Source organism: Dipodomys spectabilis, unplaced genomic scaffold (genome assembly GCF_019054845.1).
Source record: "Dipodomys spectabilis isolate Male_0828 unplaced genomic scaffold, ASM1905484v1 ptg000001l, whole genome shotgun sequence".
Lineage (NCBI taxonomy): Eukaryota > Metazoa > Chordata > Mammalia > Rodentia > Heteromyidae > Dipodomys > Dipodomys spectabilis.
Window position 1 is genome coordinate 33,666,258 of NW_024870678.1, and position 18,678 is coordinate 33,684,935.

The window sequence follows — 18,678 nt, forward strand, 5'->3', positions numbered from 1 at the left end:
AGAGTTCCGTGAATACCACCACCAGTATAAAACAGTGTCCCCACTCCACCCACAATGTGTCCCAAAACCCAGAACATGGAGAAAAAAATGTTTGCAAGTGCTTCTGTGAGCTATGTAGGGGAAACAACACAGAGGAATCCAAATAGTGGAATGCTGCTCATCAACACACAATTAAGGAGGACAAAATAACCTTGCAAGGCCTCATGGCTAGAGCCTAAGCAGACAACTCATGAGAGGCAGAATGCATGGGGAAGGGACTGAATCTCATCAGATCGACAGGAGGTGACCCAGCTCTGGCCTGTTCTATCTCAATGACCTTGAGCATTGAGTTCAAACTTGATTAAGACCTTCAGTCCACCATAATCAAAGAAATAACAAAACTCAGCCATATAAGAGACAGCCAGGCCCACTTTCTACAGAGGGAGTTCCACAATAAAAGCCCGGAAGCAAGGTTCTTTCTTGTACGTGGACAGACGCCTTTCTCTATAAACCCAGTCTTTTAACCACCCCCACCTGCAACAGGTACAAAAGCCTGAGCCTTTTACACACAAGGCCCGAGCATCTCCCCTAAATGCTCCACACCGATTTCCTGGCCAGCACCGAGTGTCCAGTGTGTATGAGTTCACAGGTAGAGCACAGCAAGGACATTACTCACACAGTCTCTGATGCCCCACTAGAATCTCAAACTCACTGTGAGTGAAGTGATTCTCACCGTCTTTCCACAGCAACACCCTCCAAGCTACTCTTAGCCTCATTATCTTGGTCAGCCTCAAAATTCTGGTTTGTTGGCCTGGCTTAGTGTCATCAGCACTCCGTCTTGTGCTCTGGTCCCCAGCCTTGACTGCCACCTACCACCCTTATTTAACTCCCTGTATGCCTAGTGGTCAGAACTTGCTAGTTGAATCCCATCTGCTTAGAAATGTATCTCTTTGCTGGGTGCCAGTGGCTCATGCCTGTAATCCTAGCTACTTACAAGGCTGAGATCTGAGGATTGTGGTTCAAAGCCAGGCTGGGCAGGGAAGTCCGTGAGACTCTTATCTCCGATAAACCACCAGAAAACCAGAGGTGGCTCTGTGGCTCAAGTGGTAGAGCGCTTGCCTTGAGCTGAAGAGCTGAGGGACAGCTCCCAGGCCCAGAGTTCAAGCCCCGGGACTGACCAAAAAAAAAAAAAAGAAGAAGAAGAAAGGAAGGGAGGGAGGGAGGGAGGAAGAAAGGGAAAGAGGGAGGGAGGGAGGGAGGGAGGGAGGGAGGGAGGAAAGAAAAGAAGGAAAGAAAGAAAAGAAGAAGAGAAAGAAAAGAAGAAGAGAAAGAAAGAAAGAAAGAAAAAGAAAGAAAGAGAAAGAAAAGAAAGGTGTCTAGTGGTGTGACTCTTCTCTTAAAATTCTTAAAAATTCAGTGGCTCCAACTCCATGCTGCCTGAGAGTGGAGGTTAGATCTTCAGAATCCACAGTGTCGCCCACCCTTCCACACCAGTTCACGTTCTTTTGCTCTGCCTTAAGACTCACAATCCTCATGGCTCACACTTCGATACCTCCATTCCATTCCCCTTTCCAGGAATGCCGGTTTGTTCTTGCTTTCAGATTCTTCTTTCTTAGTTTTACCCACCCTCCAGATACACATATATATTTATATTATATCTATATATTTTTAATCTCTGCCACTGTTATAAGGCTAACCACTTCCTGCTATTTTGGAGAACATTTATCTTAGTTCTTGAGATGTAAGTCATGACATTTACTTCCCAGTGTGTTGAAAGGAGTCTGTCATCAATAAAAAACGAGATGGATTCAATGAATGAAATAATGAAAAGAAGCAAAGGAGACATAGTGTGTGTGTTTTCTCCCCTGAAAAATGAGCATGAGGGTCTAGAGGGGTTTTGTTAATATACCTTTGTCTGTTCCAGTTCTGAAGACAAACTTTCCAAACTGCTAAAACTCAGGAAACGTTCATGGCTGGAACCTGTTTGAAAAAGGTATCTGACCACTGTCTCTTTGTTTTTCTCAAATCGTTCCCATTTCCTTAAGGTGACCTAAATTTGAAAATAAACAAGTAAATAAATAAGTAACACATCCCACCATTACAGATGAGCAAAGTGTATCATAAAATACTGCCACGGTTTCATTTATTTCCTAAACTGTGAACATCATTCACACAGACTAGAACAATCCTTGTCTCCTCTCTGCAAATTTCCTATCAACACAGAAGAACTTGCATGCCAGGTGCTTTCTCCATCAGCCATGAAGTGAAATACAGATAAGTGACGAAGAAAACAACATCACCTTCCAATCTCTTCAAAAGTAATCATAATAAAGGGAAAAAAGAAGGGAAGGAGAAAAGAGTAGGAACAACAAAATCTCCACAACCTATTTACAACATGTCAGCCTCACTTCTGAGATACGGGTAGGTTGCAGGTGCAGCTGGCTGACTTCCTGCGGAAATGAAATGATGACATATTTCTGGATTCAGACCTGGGTGGATGAAATTCTGGCTTTCCCCCTCATCTCGGCCGGGTGCCCGGGGACCAAGCCTTCACACTCTCTCTTCTCAGGCAAGCATAAGCACCCACCTCATAAGACTGATGATGTGATCACTCAGAGAAGTAACTCATGCAAAGCATCAAACACCACAACAATTTGCTCCTGCGGTCAGGAGACCCACCGGGAAGTCCACACCACCCAAGGCTCCACTGAGCCAGCCTTGGCCCAGCGCTACCTGGATGCGGCGCTCCTGCCTCTCCCGGCTCTGCTCCAGGCCAGCCAGGGTGCTCTCCAGCTTCTTCAGCTCCTCCTGGCCAGGCTCGGCCAGCCCACCTGCTCCCTGCAGCACATGCGCCATCTGTTCCTTCAGGTCTTTCTTCTTGGCTGAGACCATCTTTGTCTTTTGCTGGAAGTTGTTTAACAGATGAGAATCAATGTTACTCCCCACGCAGCTAAGCGGGACCGCGTGTACCCACACAGACAGAAGTAGAGGAGGTACCACCTCATGCAGCGTGGGCCTGGACTGTGCGTTAAGGTTGCACCTGGCAGTCAAAACAGCAACAAGGAGGAATCTGCACTAGTTCAAAGGTGGGCATTATTTATAACATTTTATTTTTCTAAATAATGGCAATAATTGGTCTTGAGTGTTTTAGCTGCGTGAAGCTTTGAGAAAAACGTTTAATTCTCCAGAAAGAATATGGGAACAAAATTCCTTTGACCTGAGTCCTTCCAAAATAATTATTTTCTGCTGAAGACTCTCGTTTTATCATCTAGATTACAAAATGCAAATATTAAGAGAATTTTATTTCTTCCTAGGTTTATCTAGAATGGTTAATATACTGAGATATTATGGGGGAAACTGTCTCAAAGAAAATAAAGTATGCACATATGTATACACAGGTATTTGGGCCAAGAAACATGCAAATAATTTTTAAAATATAAATATCTAGAAGCATATATTTCTTTGTCTTAAACTGAAAACTAATAATTTTCCAAATGACTGTAAACAATATTGTCTCAAACATTTATTTCTGAGCTCATGATCTTTTTTCTAATATTAAATAAATTTTAAATCTAGAGGCTGCTAATTTACACATACGGTTAAAGCAACTTGCACTTTTCTATGTGATACTTCAAATTAGCTAGGATTGTGCTATCAAGTGGGCTAGAATTTTGTCACTCAGTATTTCCCTTTATAGTGAGTTTGTGAAGCAATATATCCCATTTATAGGCATATTTTAGTGTATACTATCAGACAACTGCAAAATAAATTGATTAAAATTATCTATTATCAAGGACCGGGGCTATGTTAGCTCAATAGAGTGTGTGCATGGCATGCTTGAGACTCTGGGCTACTTCTCCACTACCAAAAATAAAAATAAACATTATTACTAACATTAACTGGATTTCCATTACTTCTAGTACCAGAAATCTGGTACTCCAAGTAAGTTACAACTTTACAAACTAAAATGTGTTCAACATTAGCAAACTCAAGATTTTAATTCAATAACAAGAGAATAGTGATCTGAATTATGAAGCAATTCCTCTGTGGTTTCCTGGGCTGCTATGGAAAGACCAGTTGAGCCAGTTTCATACAGATTTTCTTTTCTTTTCTTTTCTTTTTTTTGTTGGTCATGGGGTGCTCTTCAGCTCAAGGCAAGCACTCTACCACTTGAGCCACAGCACCACTTCCGGTTTTGTAGTGGTTTATTGGAGATAAGAGTCTCACAGACTTTCTTGCCCTTGCTGGCTTTGAACTGTGATCCTCAGATCTCAGCCTCCTGAGTAGCTAGGATTACAGGCGTGAGCCACTGGCGCCCGGGTATCATATAGATTTTCAAATCATTTGCTTCCCTCTGCAGTATTCTTTGAACTTTTTGATGGTCTGGAAATTTGTCTTGTAGGATATTCTGAAATATTTAATATTTCAGAGAAAGAGCGAAAATAAAGTATCAAGTTCTTTGACCCATTCAACCAGTTCATTCCCTCTATCTCTTCTTCCCATTCCAGACATGTTCTTTATCTTTCTTTTTCTGGCCAACTACCATGTTCACACACAAGCTGTGCAGGAAAGAAGGAATTCTACCTGGTGATGAAGCAGTAACTGCTGAGCTTCAAACAGGTTTTCTGTGTCCAGAATCTTCTCTGCTTCTTCCTGGACTTCTTGACTACCAGAAATTAATTCCTCCAGGGAGCTCTTCACAATTTCTTTGTATTGAACACAGTCTCCAAAGTTGTTTAATATCTTTTCAACCTAGATTTTCATGAAAAAAAGTATAAACCAGATGTGACTTACTTAGATTTATGTAAATCTTTTTAAAAATTGAGGTATAACTGACAGATTAATATACATATGTAAGGGGCATGGTATGTGGTGTTTTGATATATACATATATATGTATGTATATATATATATATATATATATATACACACACACACATTATGAAATGAGTTCTCTAATCAAGCTAATTAGTCTATCGGTCACATCATGTTTACTGTGTGTGTGTGTGTGTGTGTGTGTGTGAGTGTGTGTGTGCAAGAGTACTGTCTAACCTTTTCAAAAGAAAATTTCAAGTGTGCCAAATTGACTTATGAACTACAATCTCCATATTGTGTGTTAGATCTCCAGAACTTATTCATTGTTTAACTTAAAGTCAGCAGCATTGTTGGAAGAAATGACTTTTTGTTATGGTGATGGTGAACATACATTGGAGTCTTTTTTGCTGTTGCATTGGACAATTTAAATCCATTAACTTAGAGATGAAATGGATTATTGGCAAGACAGGTATAACTACCAAACCCATCTTCTTATATAAATCTATATTTAAACAGAAGACAGAAGGCTTGTCTTTTACACTGTTTGTTTTTACTAGTGATAAAGTAGCAAAAAAGTATACTAACCCAAATTAGGCACAAGTTGAAGGTCAATGTGTATGCCTATATAAACATGTGTCATAGCTAGAGCTCAAAACTATCAAATAAGCTCAAGGTTATATAGAAAATTGAGTATCAGATTTAAACTCTGGCCCTACATTTATCTGACTCTTCAAGCCTTTTTCTTACCCTTTATGGACCTTAAAGCAACTTTGACAGGATAGCAATAAGGTAAGTAAAATAAGGTAAGTAAAAGAAACCATAAAATACATTAAATTAAATTAAATGTATACTGGTCAGTTTTGGACTTCAGATACCACTTATCAACCTGAAGTAACACATCCCATAATAGCATCTCCATAATTCACCCTCTATTTATCATTCCTAACTACCTTCATATAAGTAACTATTGTTTCAACTACATTTCGTTTATAAAACAACTTGCTAACCTACAAGGAAAACAAAGACAGTTGCCTGGACTTCTGGCCCCAAAGTGTCTTAGAGTAAGAAATTCAAGTACCTCTGAAAGCAAAGTGAGCAGTGTCTTGAAGGCGCTAGATAACTTTGCCAGCTCATCTCCTTGGGTTTGGGCTTCCTTCTCAGAAGAAACTTCAATCAAAACTTTAAGTCTGCCTTTCAGCCAGCTAAGAGCTTCGCCTCTTTTGCTAACATCATTTCTGATCTCCTGAAGTGAAAGAACATTTTTGATTAACAATGAAGTGCAATTGCAAATCTTAACTTCCCAGCAAGAAAGAACTCAACCCAAGAAGGTTTGCGAAGAGACAAAAACTACTAGTTGGGCCTGGCTTACTTCACTTAATATAGGAACATAGGTCCCATGGTTTCCCTTATTTGCAATAACTAGTATATGTCTGAGTCAAGCAGAAAAGGTCAAATAAGTTGATGTTAGGGAAATGAACCCTAAGATATGTATTCAAATGTTTTTTTCTTTTATGTGATTCTTTCTAGCACATTTATAAGATGATTTCTTTGTTGCTTTGTATGTCCCTTCCCCCATGGAATACCCCTGCTTTCACTGTATTTGATGTTGTTATAATTTGTGGAGGGGAAGGGAAAAAACAAATCGTTTAAATAGGGATACAGGTGGACCCACTGTAACAATGAGACAAGTCTTTATGTGGAAAACGAACTTTACAACTTTGGGATGGGAAGGGGAAACAAAGGAGGAGGCTACAATGCTTAATAAGAAATGTACTCATGGGCTGGGAAGGTGGCTCAGTGATAGAGCGCTTGCCTTGCATGCCTGAGGCCTTGGGTTCAATTCCTCAGCACCACATAAGCAAAAAGAAAAAAGCCGGAAGTGGCGCTGTGGCTCAAGTGGTAGAGCGCTAGCCTTGAGCTGAAGAGCTAAGGGACAGCGCCCAGGCCCAGAGTTCAGGTCCCACGACTGGACCCCCCCCCCAAAAAAAAGAAATGTACTCATTATCTTGCCCATGTAATTGTAACCCCTCTGTACAGTATTTTCACAATAAACAACAACAACAACAACAAAAACTACCAGTTATTCAAAGAGCAGTAAAGTACTCGTTTATTTTGCTTTTTTGCATGTGTCTTTAGCAAAACTCACCAAATCCAGAAAGAAATGGTGACCATACCTGATGAGCAAAAATCATTTCAGTCTACACTGAACGAAAGCTCACCTTCACAAGTAGATGGGTTAGATATTTACAGAGATTCCCTTGTTTCTACAAAGATGCTTCTAACAATACCAAAACAGAAAACGAGATGCTAAATTAGGAATTATGAATCCCACACACAGCGTTTTGAGTCTTTGTGAGCTGGAAGGAGAAATGATCGCCTTGGTGGTGGTGGTTGTTAGGTGTTTCCTTTATTGAAGAGTTTACTTGTTGAATATTATTATGGATACACTAGAGGGTCATTTGAAAGTCAAGTCACATTTTAACTTAAAGTTAAGTCACATTTAATACCCCATTTTTGCTAGCTTTACAAGTCCATACCCTACATTTTAAGATGCATAAATAGGGTAATCGAGGTAGGGCATGTTTACCAGTCAAAGAAATCACGGTAAAGCCTCCAGTGCCTTTGACTTGAGGCTTAGTGACAAGGGCATGGTAAGTGGCACAGCCCATCCCTCCAACACCAGCTCTGGGGCTGCTCTGTAGTGTACAGCAGTGTAGTGTACTAGAGGGCAGGGTAGTGTAGTGCTCCGTAGTACTGTGTAGTACAATGTAGTATAGCGCAGTGTGGAGCAGTCCAGTGCAGTGCAGTGTTCTGTAGCGTGGTACAGTGCAGTATACTGGAGTGCAGTGTCGTGTAGTACAATGCAGTTCAGTGTAGTGCAGTACAGTGTGGTACAGTACTCTGGCATGTAGTACGGTATACAGCACTGTAGCACAGTGCTGTGTAGTGTAGTGCAGAGCACTACAGTGTAATATAGTATAGTACAGTGCACTGTAGTGTAGTACAGTGGAGTGGAGTGCAAATCATCTGGAGATGGCTAGTTCCAAAAGCACATGGCCTCTGTATTCTATTTTTAAAATTATCCTTAAGTAGGGTTTCAATTCCTGAGTCAGTCTGAGGGCATTGCACGTTGCTCGATATCACCCCTTTCAGCATTCTCCCCTATTTTCCCCCAACTCCCCATCCCCTCAAGCCACCTGCTTTCATATAGATAGATGGAGATAGATAGATAGATAGATAGATAGATAGATAGATAGATAGATAGATAGAATATTGTGCAGCCTGCATTCTACACTCTCTTTTGCTGTGTGTGTACTGGTAAGCCCCTCCTGCATGTGACATGATTATAATCAGATAATAAAAAACAGCACTCAGAGAGCAGAAAAAGAAAGGAAACACATTTTTCTTAGCAACAACTACATGACTTGCAAGAGTTTAACATGCAGAATACTCAAAATACATAGAAAGGGCAAGCTAAGAGGGAGAGACCTGCCCCATGCCATTCCCAGAACCCAAACTGTGTTCAGACCTGAGGCTCTGCCTGGCTTTCTGGCTGGGTTTCTCTGTAGCTGTATTCTTGCCAAGTAGGGATGAAATGGATCTGTCCAGGCTGAACATGACCAAGAGGACACGCTCTGTCTCTACCTCATAAGGGCTCTACCTTGTCCACTTTTGCACTCTTTCTTTGTCCTGTCATTTGCATGAGTAAAAATGTATTGTTCAATGTCCTTGTTTTCTGTAACAATTCTTAAGTCTCCATGGGCTTCTCCACCCATGCAAGTAATTTTTCCGCTCAGTATTTGCCCAGTCACTCACGATGAACAAAGAGGTACCACGGAGCCTGGCTAAATATCAAAGTTGATTTGCTATCCAAGATTCAATAGGAAAAGAACCCACAGTTCTCCACAGTAATCGTTAAGAAAGGGCTCAGAAGCCTCAGGAATGTTTCCAAAGGAGAAAGAGAAGCACTAGGGACATTGTCTAACACTAAGTATTTATTTATTTTTCTCACTAGAAATTTTTCCTCTGGAAAAACAGGGGCTAGAACTTACATCCACGGCACGCTTGACCTCGCTGTGGTTGGCAGTGTTGATAGCCTGATTCTTGATTCCCTTCAACTGGCTCTCCCTGGCAGATGTCCAAGACGACAACTCAGAAAATCTGAAAGAACACAAAACCTCTTCTTAGTCAAAGGAGAAAATGATCAGCAGGGTAGAATATGTTCTCTATTGCGAATTCATTGACAGAAATGAAACAATTGACTATCACACAAGTTAGCAAACTTTCTGAAAACTTTTAACATCAAGATCTGGACAGGGGGCTGGGAAGGTGGCTCAGTGGTAGAGCGCTTGCCTAGCATGCACAAGGCCCTGGGTTCGATTCCTCAGCACCACATAAGCAGAAAAAGCCAGAAGTGGTACCATGGCTCAAGTGGTAGGGCACTAGCCTTGAGCTGAAGAGCAGAGGGACAGTGCCCAGGCCCAGAGTTCAGCCCCACAATCAAAAACGAAAAAGATCTGGACAGCGGTGGGGACCCCCCATGAGCTCCAAAAGTTGGAGGAGCTCAAGATCAGGACAAAGCTGTGTCTCAAAGCCTCCTGAGCACCTGGAGGAAGGAAGAGACACCTGAGACCTGGACTCACCTGTCCCCACTAGGGTGAGACAATGAGCCCACGTGCAGAAGTCCCTCTGCATGGGGAACAACAAGGAGGAAAGGATTTGCATCGTTCCCCAAAGACGGAACACCTGCGTTAATTGGAAATAGGAGCCCTCATTCTGCTTCTGACGGAAACCTCTTCATCTAAACGAGTGAAGCATTTTTTTTGTACAAGAGCCTGGGGCAAGATAGGCAATCTGATTTTCTTTCTTGTGTGACATGAAATATTCATCATTTCTTTTCTTTCTGAAGAAGAGTAATGATCTCTGCATGAACAGAGATCCTCCAGAGTGACTAAGTGGTTCTCTGGAGACAGCCCGTACCTACCTGCTCATGTAGTCCTCCCACTTGTCGGGATCTTCCACCAGCTTCTCGTAGGTGCTGCCGATGGCAGCACGGAGCTCCTTGAGCGCCACGTGACAGGTTCCAGGGGTATCCCTCATGGGGTCCCTCACGGGGAGTTTCCCGCAGAGCTCCTCGATGAGCTGCAACCTCTTCTCACAGAGATGGTGAGGACCTTTGTCGCTGAAGAAAATCTAGTGAGCAATACATGTTTTTATAAGGCCAGCGGGGAGTCACAGGGCATCACTGCATTGCCATAGAAGAACTAAAGGAAGATCCCCAGAGAGCGCCATCTACAGTCAGGAAGCTACTTTTTTCTTTTCAAGCCCATTATACCCGTTAAATTGTTATGCACCTGTGCGTGGTTATGCAGCCAGCACCCATGGGAGACGTACCCTGTGCTCTTCGATGGTCTTTTCGCTGCCTTCCTGGGATGCAAGCCTGGCCTCTCTCTCCAGTTCAGTTCTGCACTCCTCGAGGGACGCCGAGAACCTGTTCTTCTCTGCAGCGATCTTCAGGTGAAGCAAATGATAAGGAGCCTCTCCTTGAAGATCCTGCGTGCCAGGGAAAGTTCCAGCAATACAGAACCATTATTTCTGATTATGGGCATTCCCACTAGAAGTGGGAATAATAACCTACCACATGCACTTTGTACTTGCAATCACTGGCAACACAGAGAATCTTTTTCCTGTTGCCGGTCAGGGTTATCTCACAGTGAAGGTTCTGTTTAATGTTCACAGTAGCCCTGCTCAGGATTCACGCTCCTGTTTTGTTGTAGGTGACACCACGGAGGCTCCTGGGTAAGTGGCAAAGCTAAGCTCCTGAATGGAGATTCCACTCATACTCCGGTTGCCTTTTCCCCAGCATGAACCCTCTGACTCAGGAACTACACTGTGAGCTGGAAGGGCAGGTATTTTACCTACTTCACAAAGTCAAAGAAACCTTCATCATGTCCCATCTCCCTCCAAACACCAAACTCAGGGCTGTTGACCACCTGCTACGCCTTCTTCTCCCTACACCACATATTCAGAAAACAACCATGCAAGCAAATACTCACTACATCAGTTTTTATGTTCTCTTTATGTGATATGAAAATAGGCTTTGGTATTGCTTGTAGCTCTGTACTAAGTGTAGCCGACTCATAGCTCAAAGCAATTAAAAGGACTGTCTTTAAAATAGCCAACGGATGAGAAAGATGACAGGCTGTAGAAAGGCTTTGGTAGATCACTTCTGCAGAGTAAAATGTGTGTGTGTGCTGAAAACACAACCTTTCATTGTCGTCCCTATTCTAAGGGTTACTATAGGCTGAGTTTCAAATGCCCGTTAGAAAGCTTAATCTCTTTTAAGAATCTTCTTATTTTTACTGACACTAAAAATTTCAGATCCAGCAAGCGCAGACTGTACTTCCTTTGCTTTGCTTCTACACACAAGGATGATGTTTTAGCCCATGTTGCTGAGATTCTCACAGTACTAGCCCATACTTTGAGTTTTAGCTGCCAGTCTTCTAAGCCCCAAGACTCCCTAACATAATATACAGAAAACAGCCATCTTGGGCTGGGAATGTGGCTTAGTGGTAGACTGCTTGCCTAGCATGCATGAAGCCCTGGGTTCGATTCCTCAGTTCCACATAAACAGAAAAAGCCAAAGTAGTACTGTGGCTCAAGTGGCCTTGAGCAGAGAGAGGCTCAGGGACAGTGTGCAGGCTCTGAGTTCAAGCTCCAGGACCAGCAAAAAACAAAAACAAAAAAACAGCCTCTTCTGATAGCTTTGTCCCCTGCAGCCAGGAACCTTCCCACTGGGGGCCCCAGGATGCACAGTGACACAGCCGGCCACCGCCTCCAGAGCTGACGGCAGGGCAGGCAGACTGCAGGTGCTGGGCTTGGTATTGCTTCCCACAGCTCTCCACCCAGGCCACACTGCGTTCCCCTGTGTCCCCCCTCCACGCACGCCCTCTGGCTTTCTCTCCTCCCCAGGTTTCTGCTTCTTTCTTTAAGGCACCATCTCACACTCTTCTCCATCCCCTGGTGACTCCCGGTCTTCTTTCAAACCTTTCATAAATAGAACATCTTATTCATTTGTGCATTGAAATATGTATTCTAGTTTTATTCTTTGCAACTCATTATCTCCCTAATTGAATCCTAGAGGAAAGGATTATGCTTTTTTTTCATCTTTGAATCCTTACCGAATAAATGCTTTTATTCATATTTTTAGGTCAAAACTTTGTAAGCCAGATGGTAAAATCATTGAAGACAGCAAACATATGTGTGTATGTATGTATACATACATATATATATGCCCACATACATACATATATATTTGTAATTTAAATTATATGACTAAGATGATTAATTCACCTTTATTAGGTGTGGTTGAATAAGTTAAATGTCCCTGTCATACCTGTTTCCCTCAAACCGGGAGATAAAGAGTGCTCAAGTAGTTTAATAAAACCATATGCTTCTATCAAGTAGAATCACAAAAGTGTGCCCTCTTATATCATGCCTATTCAAATCAACATTGTTTTAGCTTTGGTATGTTTATCTTTTATTGTTGTTGTTTTTGTGCCAGGACCAGTGCTGGAACTCAGGGCCTGAGCACCGCCCCTGAGATTTTTTTTTCCTCAAGGCTAGTGCTTTACCAATTGAGCCACAGCTCTACTTCAGGCTTTGTGGTGGTGAGCTGCAGATGAGAATCTCACAGACCTTCCTACTCTGGCTGCCTTCAAACTATAACTCTCAGAGCTCAGCCTCCTGAGTAGCTAGGATGACAGGCGTGATCCACCAGTGCCTGGCTAAATCCAGTCATTTTTCATGGGAAAGCTAAGTTCCATGACTTTCACGAGTGTCTGCATTTCCCTTACACGTGGACCTGCGTTTCCCATGCACCCTGCCATCACGCCTGGCCTGGTGTGCTCCACTCTGTGTTCTCAATTCTGAATCCTGACCCACCTTCCACTGCTTATGCAGCTTCCTGACCGCTTCCTGCAGCCCCTGCTGCTCCTGCTCAGGGAGAATGTCCGTGAGCTCGTCACACGCTTTCAGGAAGGCGTTGAGCACCCTCTGGTCCAGCTGGCTGAAGAACTCCTGGCAGAGGGAAGAGCAGTCATGACGCTGGGCAGAAATCAGGGCCCCGTGGGGCGTGCTCACGCCTCTGACAAGCCTCGTGGTCAGCTGCAGCCCTCTCCCGGGCGCCGTGCAACCACTGTTTGTTGTCAGTAATAGGCTGTAATTCTCTAGAGTTAGGATTCACAGCTCATCACCTCTGTCCTTCAACTAGTACTTTTTACATTTTAGTGGGGGAAAAAAAGATCTTTTTGCTTTTCAACTTCCAGTAGACTATTCTGGAAGGCAAGCGGCACGCCTCAGGACCTTGATTCTATCATGACTGAACTCTGGTACAGTCAGAAGCACAGGGCAGAAGCCAAGACTAAATCAGAAGCCCTCATTTTTTAACAGCAATGTGTTTCAGACATGACAGTTCCTATGCCCCATTACCACCTGCCCTCATCCACTCACTGCAACTCTGGGTAGAACCTTGCCCCTCCTTCACAGTTGTTTGTTGATGCTCTAAACCCCAGAGTTGATGGAATTGGGTGATGGGACTTGTTGGGGGGAAGGGGAGGGAGGAATTCATTTAGATGACGTCATAAGAATAGAACTTCCATGACAGGAATTAAGACTTTATGGGAAGAGAGCCCAGAAAGCTTGTGATCTTGCTGACATACAAGGACATGGAAAAGATGGCCAGAAAGAGGAACTTCATCAATACCCTACCAATTTTAGATCCACGGTCTCAAATGTTTAGCCTCTAGAACTGTAATAAAATACACTCTATTGCTGAAGGCACTGTCTATGGTATTTTGTTACAGCACCTTGGATACCAGAGGCAATTCACATGTAGATATGAATGGATATCTTCTCCAGCCTTGTGTGCATCCATGCAGAGATGTTTTGAAACCATAGTGATCCAAAGCAGAGAATGCAGAGACAGTCCTGGTGTTATAAACAGCATGACATGCTTCATGTTCCAGCGCCACAGAAACCAACCCTAAGTCTAGAGAGCTCCAGTCCCATTGCTGGCATCACCCTCTGAGGGCCTGGTCCACAAAATGTCTTGAACTTTCGGGACAACTACTGCACAGTGCAGCCCCACAGGGCATTTCATGCATTAGTAGTCTCACAGCTGGTCTAATTTACATAAGTAGGATAATTATGAGGATGGACTCTAAGTATGAGGATAAGCTGGGCATCAGCTGCTGGACTCCAAATGACCAAGTATAGCAGAGCAAGTTTATGATGACCAGAGTGAAAAATACATGGGCACTCACCTCATGCTCTCTGTTGAATTTTTAAGGAGAAGCTGAGATTGTAGGCATCATGGTTTGAAGGAAAACTAGGCAGCAAAATATGTCCTCAAGACCCTTGCTTGGGGCTGGGAATGTGGCTGAGTGGTAGAGTGCTTGCCTAGCATGCATGAAGCCTTGGGTTCCATTCCTCAGTACCACATACACAGAAAAAGCCAGAAGTGGCACTGTGGTTCAAGTGGTAGAGTGCTAGCCTTAACCAAAAGAAGCTCGGGGACAGTGCCCAGGCCCTGAGTTCAAGCCCCAGTACTGGTTAAAAAAAAAAAAAAAGACCCATTCTTAAAAAAAAATAATCTGGATGCAAGCAGGACACAGTAGAACCTTCCAGCTGCCCTGGCTACCCAGAAGGCTAACATAAGGGGATCACCCCCAGCTCATGCCAGGCAGGAAGTAAGACCCCACCAGGGAGAGAACCAGCAAAACTCAACAGTAGAAGCGTAGCCCCTCTGGAATCTTAACTGAGGACTGTATTTGAGGCCAATCCAGGACAGAAAATTCCCCAAGACTCTGTCTCCAAAATAAGCAGAAAAGGCTTGGTATGACTCAAGTGGTAGAGTGCCAGCTAATAGAGTGAGCCAAGCAAGCATGACCCCCCATTCAAACCTCAGTACTCATGAAATAAACTAATAAACTAGCTGACTAGCAAAAACACAGAGAGAGAGAGAGAGAGAGAGAATCTTTACTTACATATGCATTTCTGAGCTAAATCACAAGAGTCAGTTAGAGAACCTGTTTACTATTCCAGAAGCTTAAGAATCATCTTTCATAAGTCAGCAAATCAACTGCTGCTGGGAGTTTCTATTTTTAGTTATCTATCTACAAAGTTCCTGCCTTCCTGGCTTATTATCTCTCTACCCTGACCAAACCTTCTACAGTATAGTAAAATGGTCTTTTCAGTTTCTCAGCCAAAGTCACTCTTCCACAGGCCCTGGGGTCACCGGTACCACAAAGGGCAGAGGTCACTCACGGTGTGTCTCTGCAGCAGCACCTCGGGGTCTCCCTTCTCCTCCAGGCCCTCCTGAGCAACCCGCAGCACCTTCTCCAGCTCTGCCCGGGACTCCTCAAATTTCTTCATCAAGCGACTGTTGGTTTCCACGTGTTTCTTCCAATCTCCAGTCTTCTTGACCATGTTCTTGGTGGGAACAAACACAGTCATCCCTTGGTGTCCTCAGGGAGTTGATTTCCAGACCCCCAAAGGACCCAAATCTACAGATGTTCAAGTCCCCTATAGAAAATGCTGCTGTGTTTGCCCGTAACCCATACACATCCCCCTCTGTGCTGTACATCATCTCTAGTACTTCAATGCCTCCCACAACATAAACCTGCTGTGTTGTTCCGTGACTACTGACAAGGAAAAGTAAACACCACATATGATCGATATAAATGCATTTTCCCCCCAATATGTTCAACTCATAGTTGGCAGAACTCACACAGGCGTAAACTGGAGGTGACCACAGCTTGATGCTGCTTTCTCAATAGTGAATTTTTTATACACATATTCTTTTTTGTTTTAACCAACACTTGGAAGGAAGACATTTCATTATGATGAAAACGCTTAACTCTTTTCGATCTTAGTATTAGGGGAATAAAAGGCAATAAAATACTTGCCTTCCAAGTATCTGATAGTGAGGGATTGGGGCCAGTTCTGCTTATTCGTCCTGACCCCTGTTCTGACCTGGTACAGAGAAGCAAATTACCTGGAAGGCAAGGTGGACGTCTGCAAGCTGTCTCTGCAGCTTCGTCTGATCAAAATGCTTCAACACGTTGCTCAAGCTCACGAACTTCTGGACACTTTGACCCCCTTTCTCAATGAGTGTCAAGGTTTTCTTACAGCTTTCTTGACAAGTTAACAGTTCCTACAGGGAGAGAAAAGTCAAAATAAATATTGTTTACCTGACAAAGTAAAATAATAAGCAGGCAAGGAGGAAGGAAGGAAGGAAGGAAGGAAGGAAGGAAGGAAGGAAGGAAGGAAGGAAGGAAGGAAGGAAGGAAGGAAGGAAGGGAGGGAGGGAGGGAGGGACGGAGGGACGGAGGGACGGAGGGACGGAGAGAGGGAGGGAGGGAGGGAGGGAGGAGAAAGAGGAAGGAAAGGGAAAAGTAAGGTATGGAGAGAGGGAAAGGGGAGAGAGGAGGGTAAGGGAAATGGAAATGGGAGGAGAATATTAGGAGGAGAATGTTAGAAGAGAGGGAAAAAGGGAGGGATAACTTTACAAATAATAACAGCATTATACAGTTCTTAGTGATTCTTAGATGCCCAAATATACTGGAGAACATTTCTTAAGAGTTTAATTTTCAGCAACCACTGACACTGGAGCTTTTTACATAACACTTAAATATCACAATGATGTTTTAAAATTTCATGTTCATCTTATTATCATAAAGGGACAACACTGACATTGCTGCTTATCTAGTGTCTGCATTTCTCCAATTGGTTGATAGACCTAGAACTTATTGAGAGAACCATCATTAAATCCATCTCCATTTTTAGGTGTTAATCAGACTAATATATTTAACACTTCCGTGCTGCTGAGTATGATGTACCAGATCACATATTATTTGTATACTCTACATTTCTAACACTTGAATGTCTAGGTTTAACCATCTATCACCTTTGTTAATGAAACATTGGACTGCATATAGATCCTGATAGACAGCAGACCAAGAGGCCTGGGAAAGACTTGAAACTGTCTCACATCTCACACTGGCGTTGCCTGTGGTTTGCTATAGTTTCTGGCACTGTAGCAATTTTAATAGTAGTCAGAAAGGAAATTCATCAGCCTTGTTGGAAGTCTTGAATACACATTGCTTCCATGTCAACAGCCTTAACTACTTAAAAAAAATGTTTCAAACTACTAATTTAGATGTTATGTGGCTAGTTAGATGCAAATATTAAGAGCAAGATGTAACTTTTCTTTTGAATATTTGGAGGTAGGAAAGGTAACATTAATTGAAAATAGATTAGGAGATAGGAGTATTTATTATCAATATAATGTAAATATAACTTTAATTATTTGATGCTAATTTATGGCAATTTGGGAAAACAGGAAATGACACCTTGTCTCAAAAAGAAATAATCTGTACTCAATATGATGAAAAGTCCTTTGAGTAGGGTTTGGTGGCATAATGACTCTGGCTTCACAATCAATGGCAATGATTATGTTACTAATTACAGAATACACATTATTAGGAATAATTGCCTTTATTTTAACATGAAGAAATTCAAGTTAATCAAGACTTTGTAATTCGCTAGAACATTTGTAAGGTCAGAATATCTGTACAACTCTACTAAGTGAGCTTCCATATTTGAGGAATCTATTTCAATTAATGCAAGCCTTTACTCCACTCATCTCCATGTGACAGAAGAAGCATTTACAATAAACCAGTCACATATATCAATTAATTCAGCAGGGGACTGCTGAGTATACAGATCTTGTCACTGAAAATGAGGTACAAAACTTTTATTATTGAAGCATTTCATAGTTTCCTGTTTGTCCAAACAGTTCTTTTCCCCAACTCAAAGAGAAGACCCCAGAAAACATGAGTTATAGATACTTCATAAAACTTCAGTGCAGGGCCTGGGAATGTGGCTTACTGCTACAGTGCTTGCCTAGCATGCAAGAAGCCCTGGATTCAATTCCTCAGTACCACATAAACAAAAAAGCCGAAAATAGCACTGTGGCTCAAGTGGTAGAGTGCTATCCTTGAGCAAAAGAAACTCAGGGACAGTGTGCAGGCCCTAAGTTCAAGCCCCAGGACTGGTAAAAAAAAAATGTAATGAAACTATTTATTTCCTATATGTTTAATTATGCATGTAAGCTATGTATGAATATATATCACTTTCTCTAGCTATACATGGAAAGCAGTATGCTAAGTGGTTTCACAAATAAGTCAATATAAAGACCAAAACCTTTCTATATATCTTCTAATATACATCCTATATACAATCTATATAACAATCTATTATATATTATATACAATATGTTAGATCTATTCTTATTCTTTAAAAAGTACAAGTAAGATTTTTCTTGACACTAAACTTTTTGTGGACTTCTGGAATACAATGCCTAAATCCATTGGTAGAAATCTGATAAACTTTCTGTTTTAGTTAGTAAATTAAATAAGTGCAAAGCAGATGAGTTGATAACAGAAGGTTATAACCTTCTGTTATATCCATTGACATCAGCCTTCCTATTTCAAGACAGGGCTGGAGGTTTGGCTCTGCTTCTAAAATATATTCCTGCTAGTTCCTGGTGGCTCACATTTGTAATTGTAGCTACTAGGAAGGCAGAGGTTAGAAAGACTGGCATTTAAGCCTAGGTAGGCAAAAAAAAATCAATTAAACCCCATCTCAATTAATAATTGTGTATAGTGGTACATTTATGTCACCCCAGCTATGGAAAAGGCAAGGATTGGGAGGATCATGGTTGCAGGGAATTTGCAAGACCTAATCTCAACAGAAGAAAGCTGGGTTGTCAATGGCCTATACCTGTAATCCTAGCAACTTGGAAGGTTGAGATTTGAAGGA

The 18,678-nt window shown here is 42.3% G+C and overlaps 1 protein-coding gene across 1 annotated transcript in view; it reads right to left on the reverse strand.

The window, feature by feature from the left end:
* The window catches only part of Syne1 (spectrin repeat containing nuclear envelope protein 1), a 385,765-nt gene that overhangs the window by 247,564 nt on the left and 119,523 nt on the right, over positions 1-18,678 (reverse strand). The window contains exons 21-30 of the mRNA XM_042700560.1: positions 15,851-16,009; positions 15,121-15,285; positions 12,739-12,873; positions 10,189-10,347; positions 9,779-9,987; positions 8,847-8,955; positions 5,873-6,037; positions 4,564-4,731; positions 2,713-2,883; positions 1,889-2,029 (exon numbers count right to left, since the gene is read on the reverse strand). Coding sequence (XP_042556494.1) covers positions 1,889-2,029; positions 2,713-2,883; positions 4,564-4,731; positions 5,873-6,037; positions 8,847-8,955; positions 9,779-9,987; positions 10,189-10,347; positions 12,739-12,873; positions 15,121-15,285; positions 15,851-16,009 — 1,581 coding nt within the window. The remainder of the gene's footprint in view (positions 1-1,888; positions 2,030-2,712; positions 2,884-4,563; positions 4,732-5,872; positions 6,038-8,846; positions 8,956-9,778; positions 9,988-10,188; positions 10,348-12,738; positions 12,874-15,120; positions 15,286-15,850; positions 16,010-18,678) is intronic.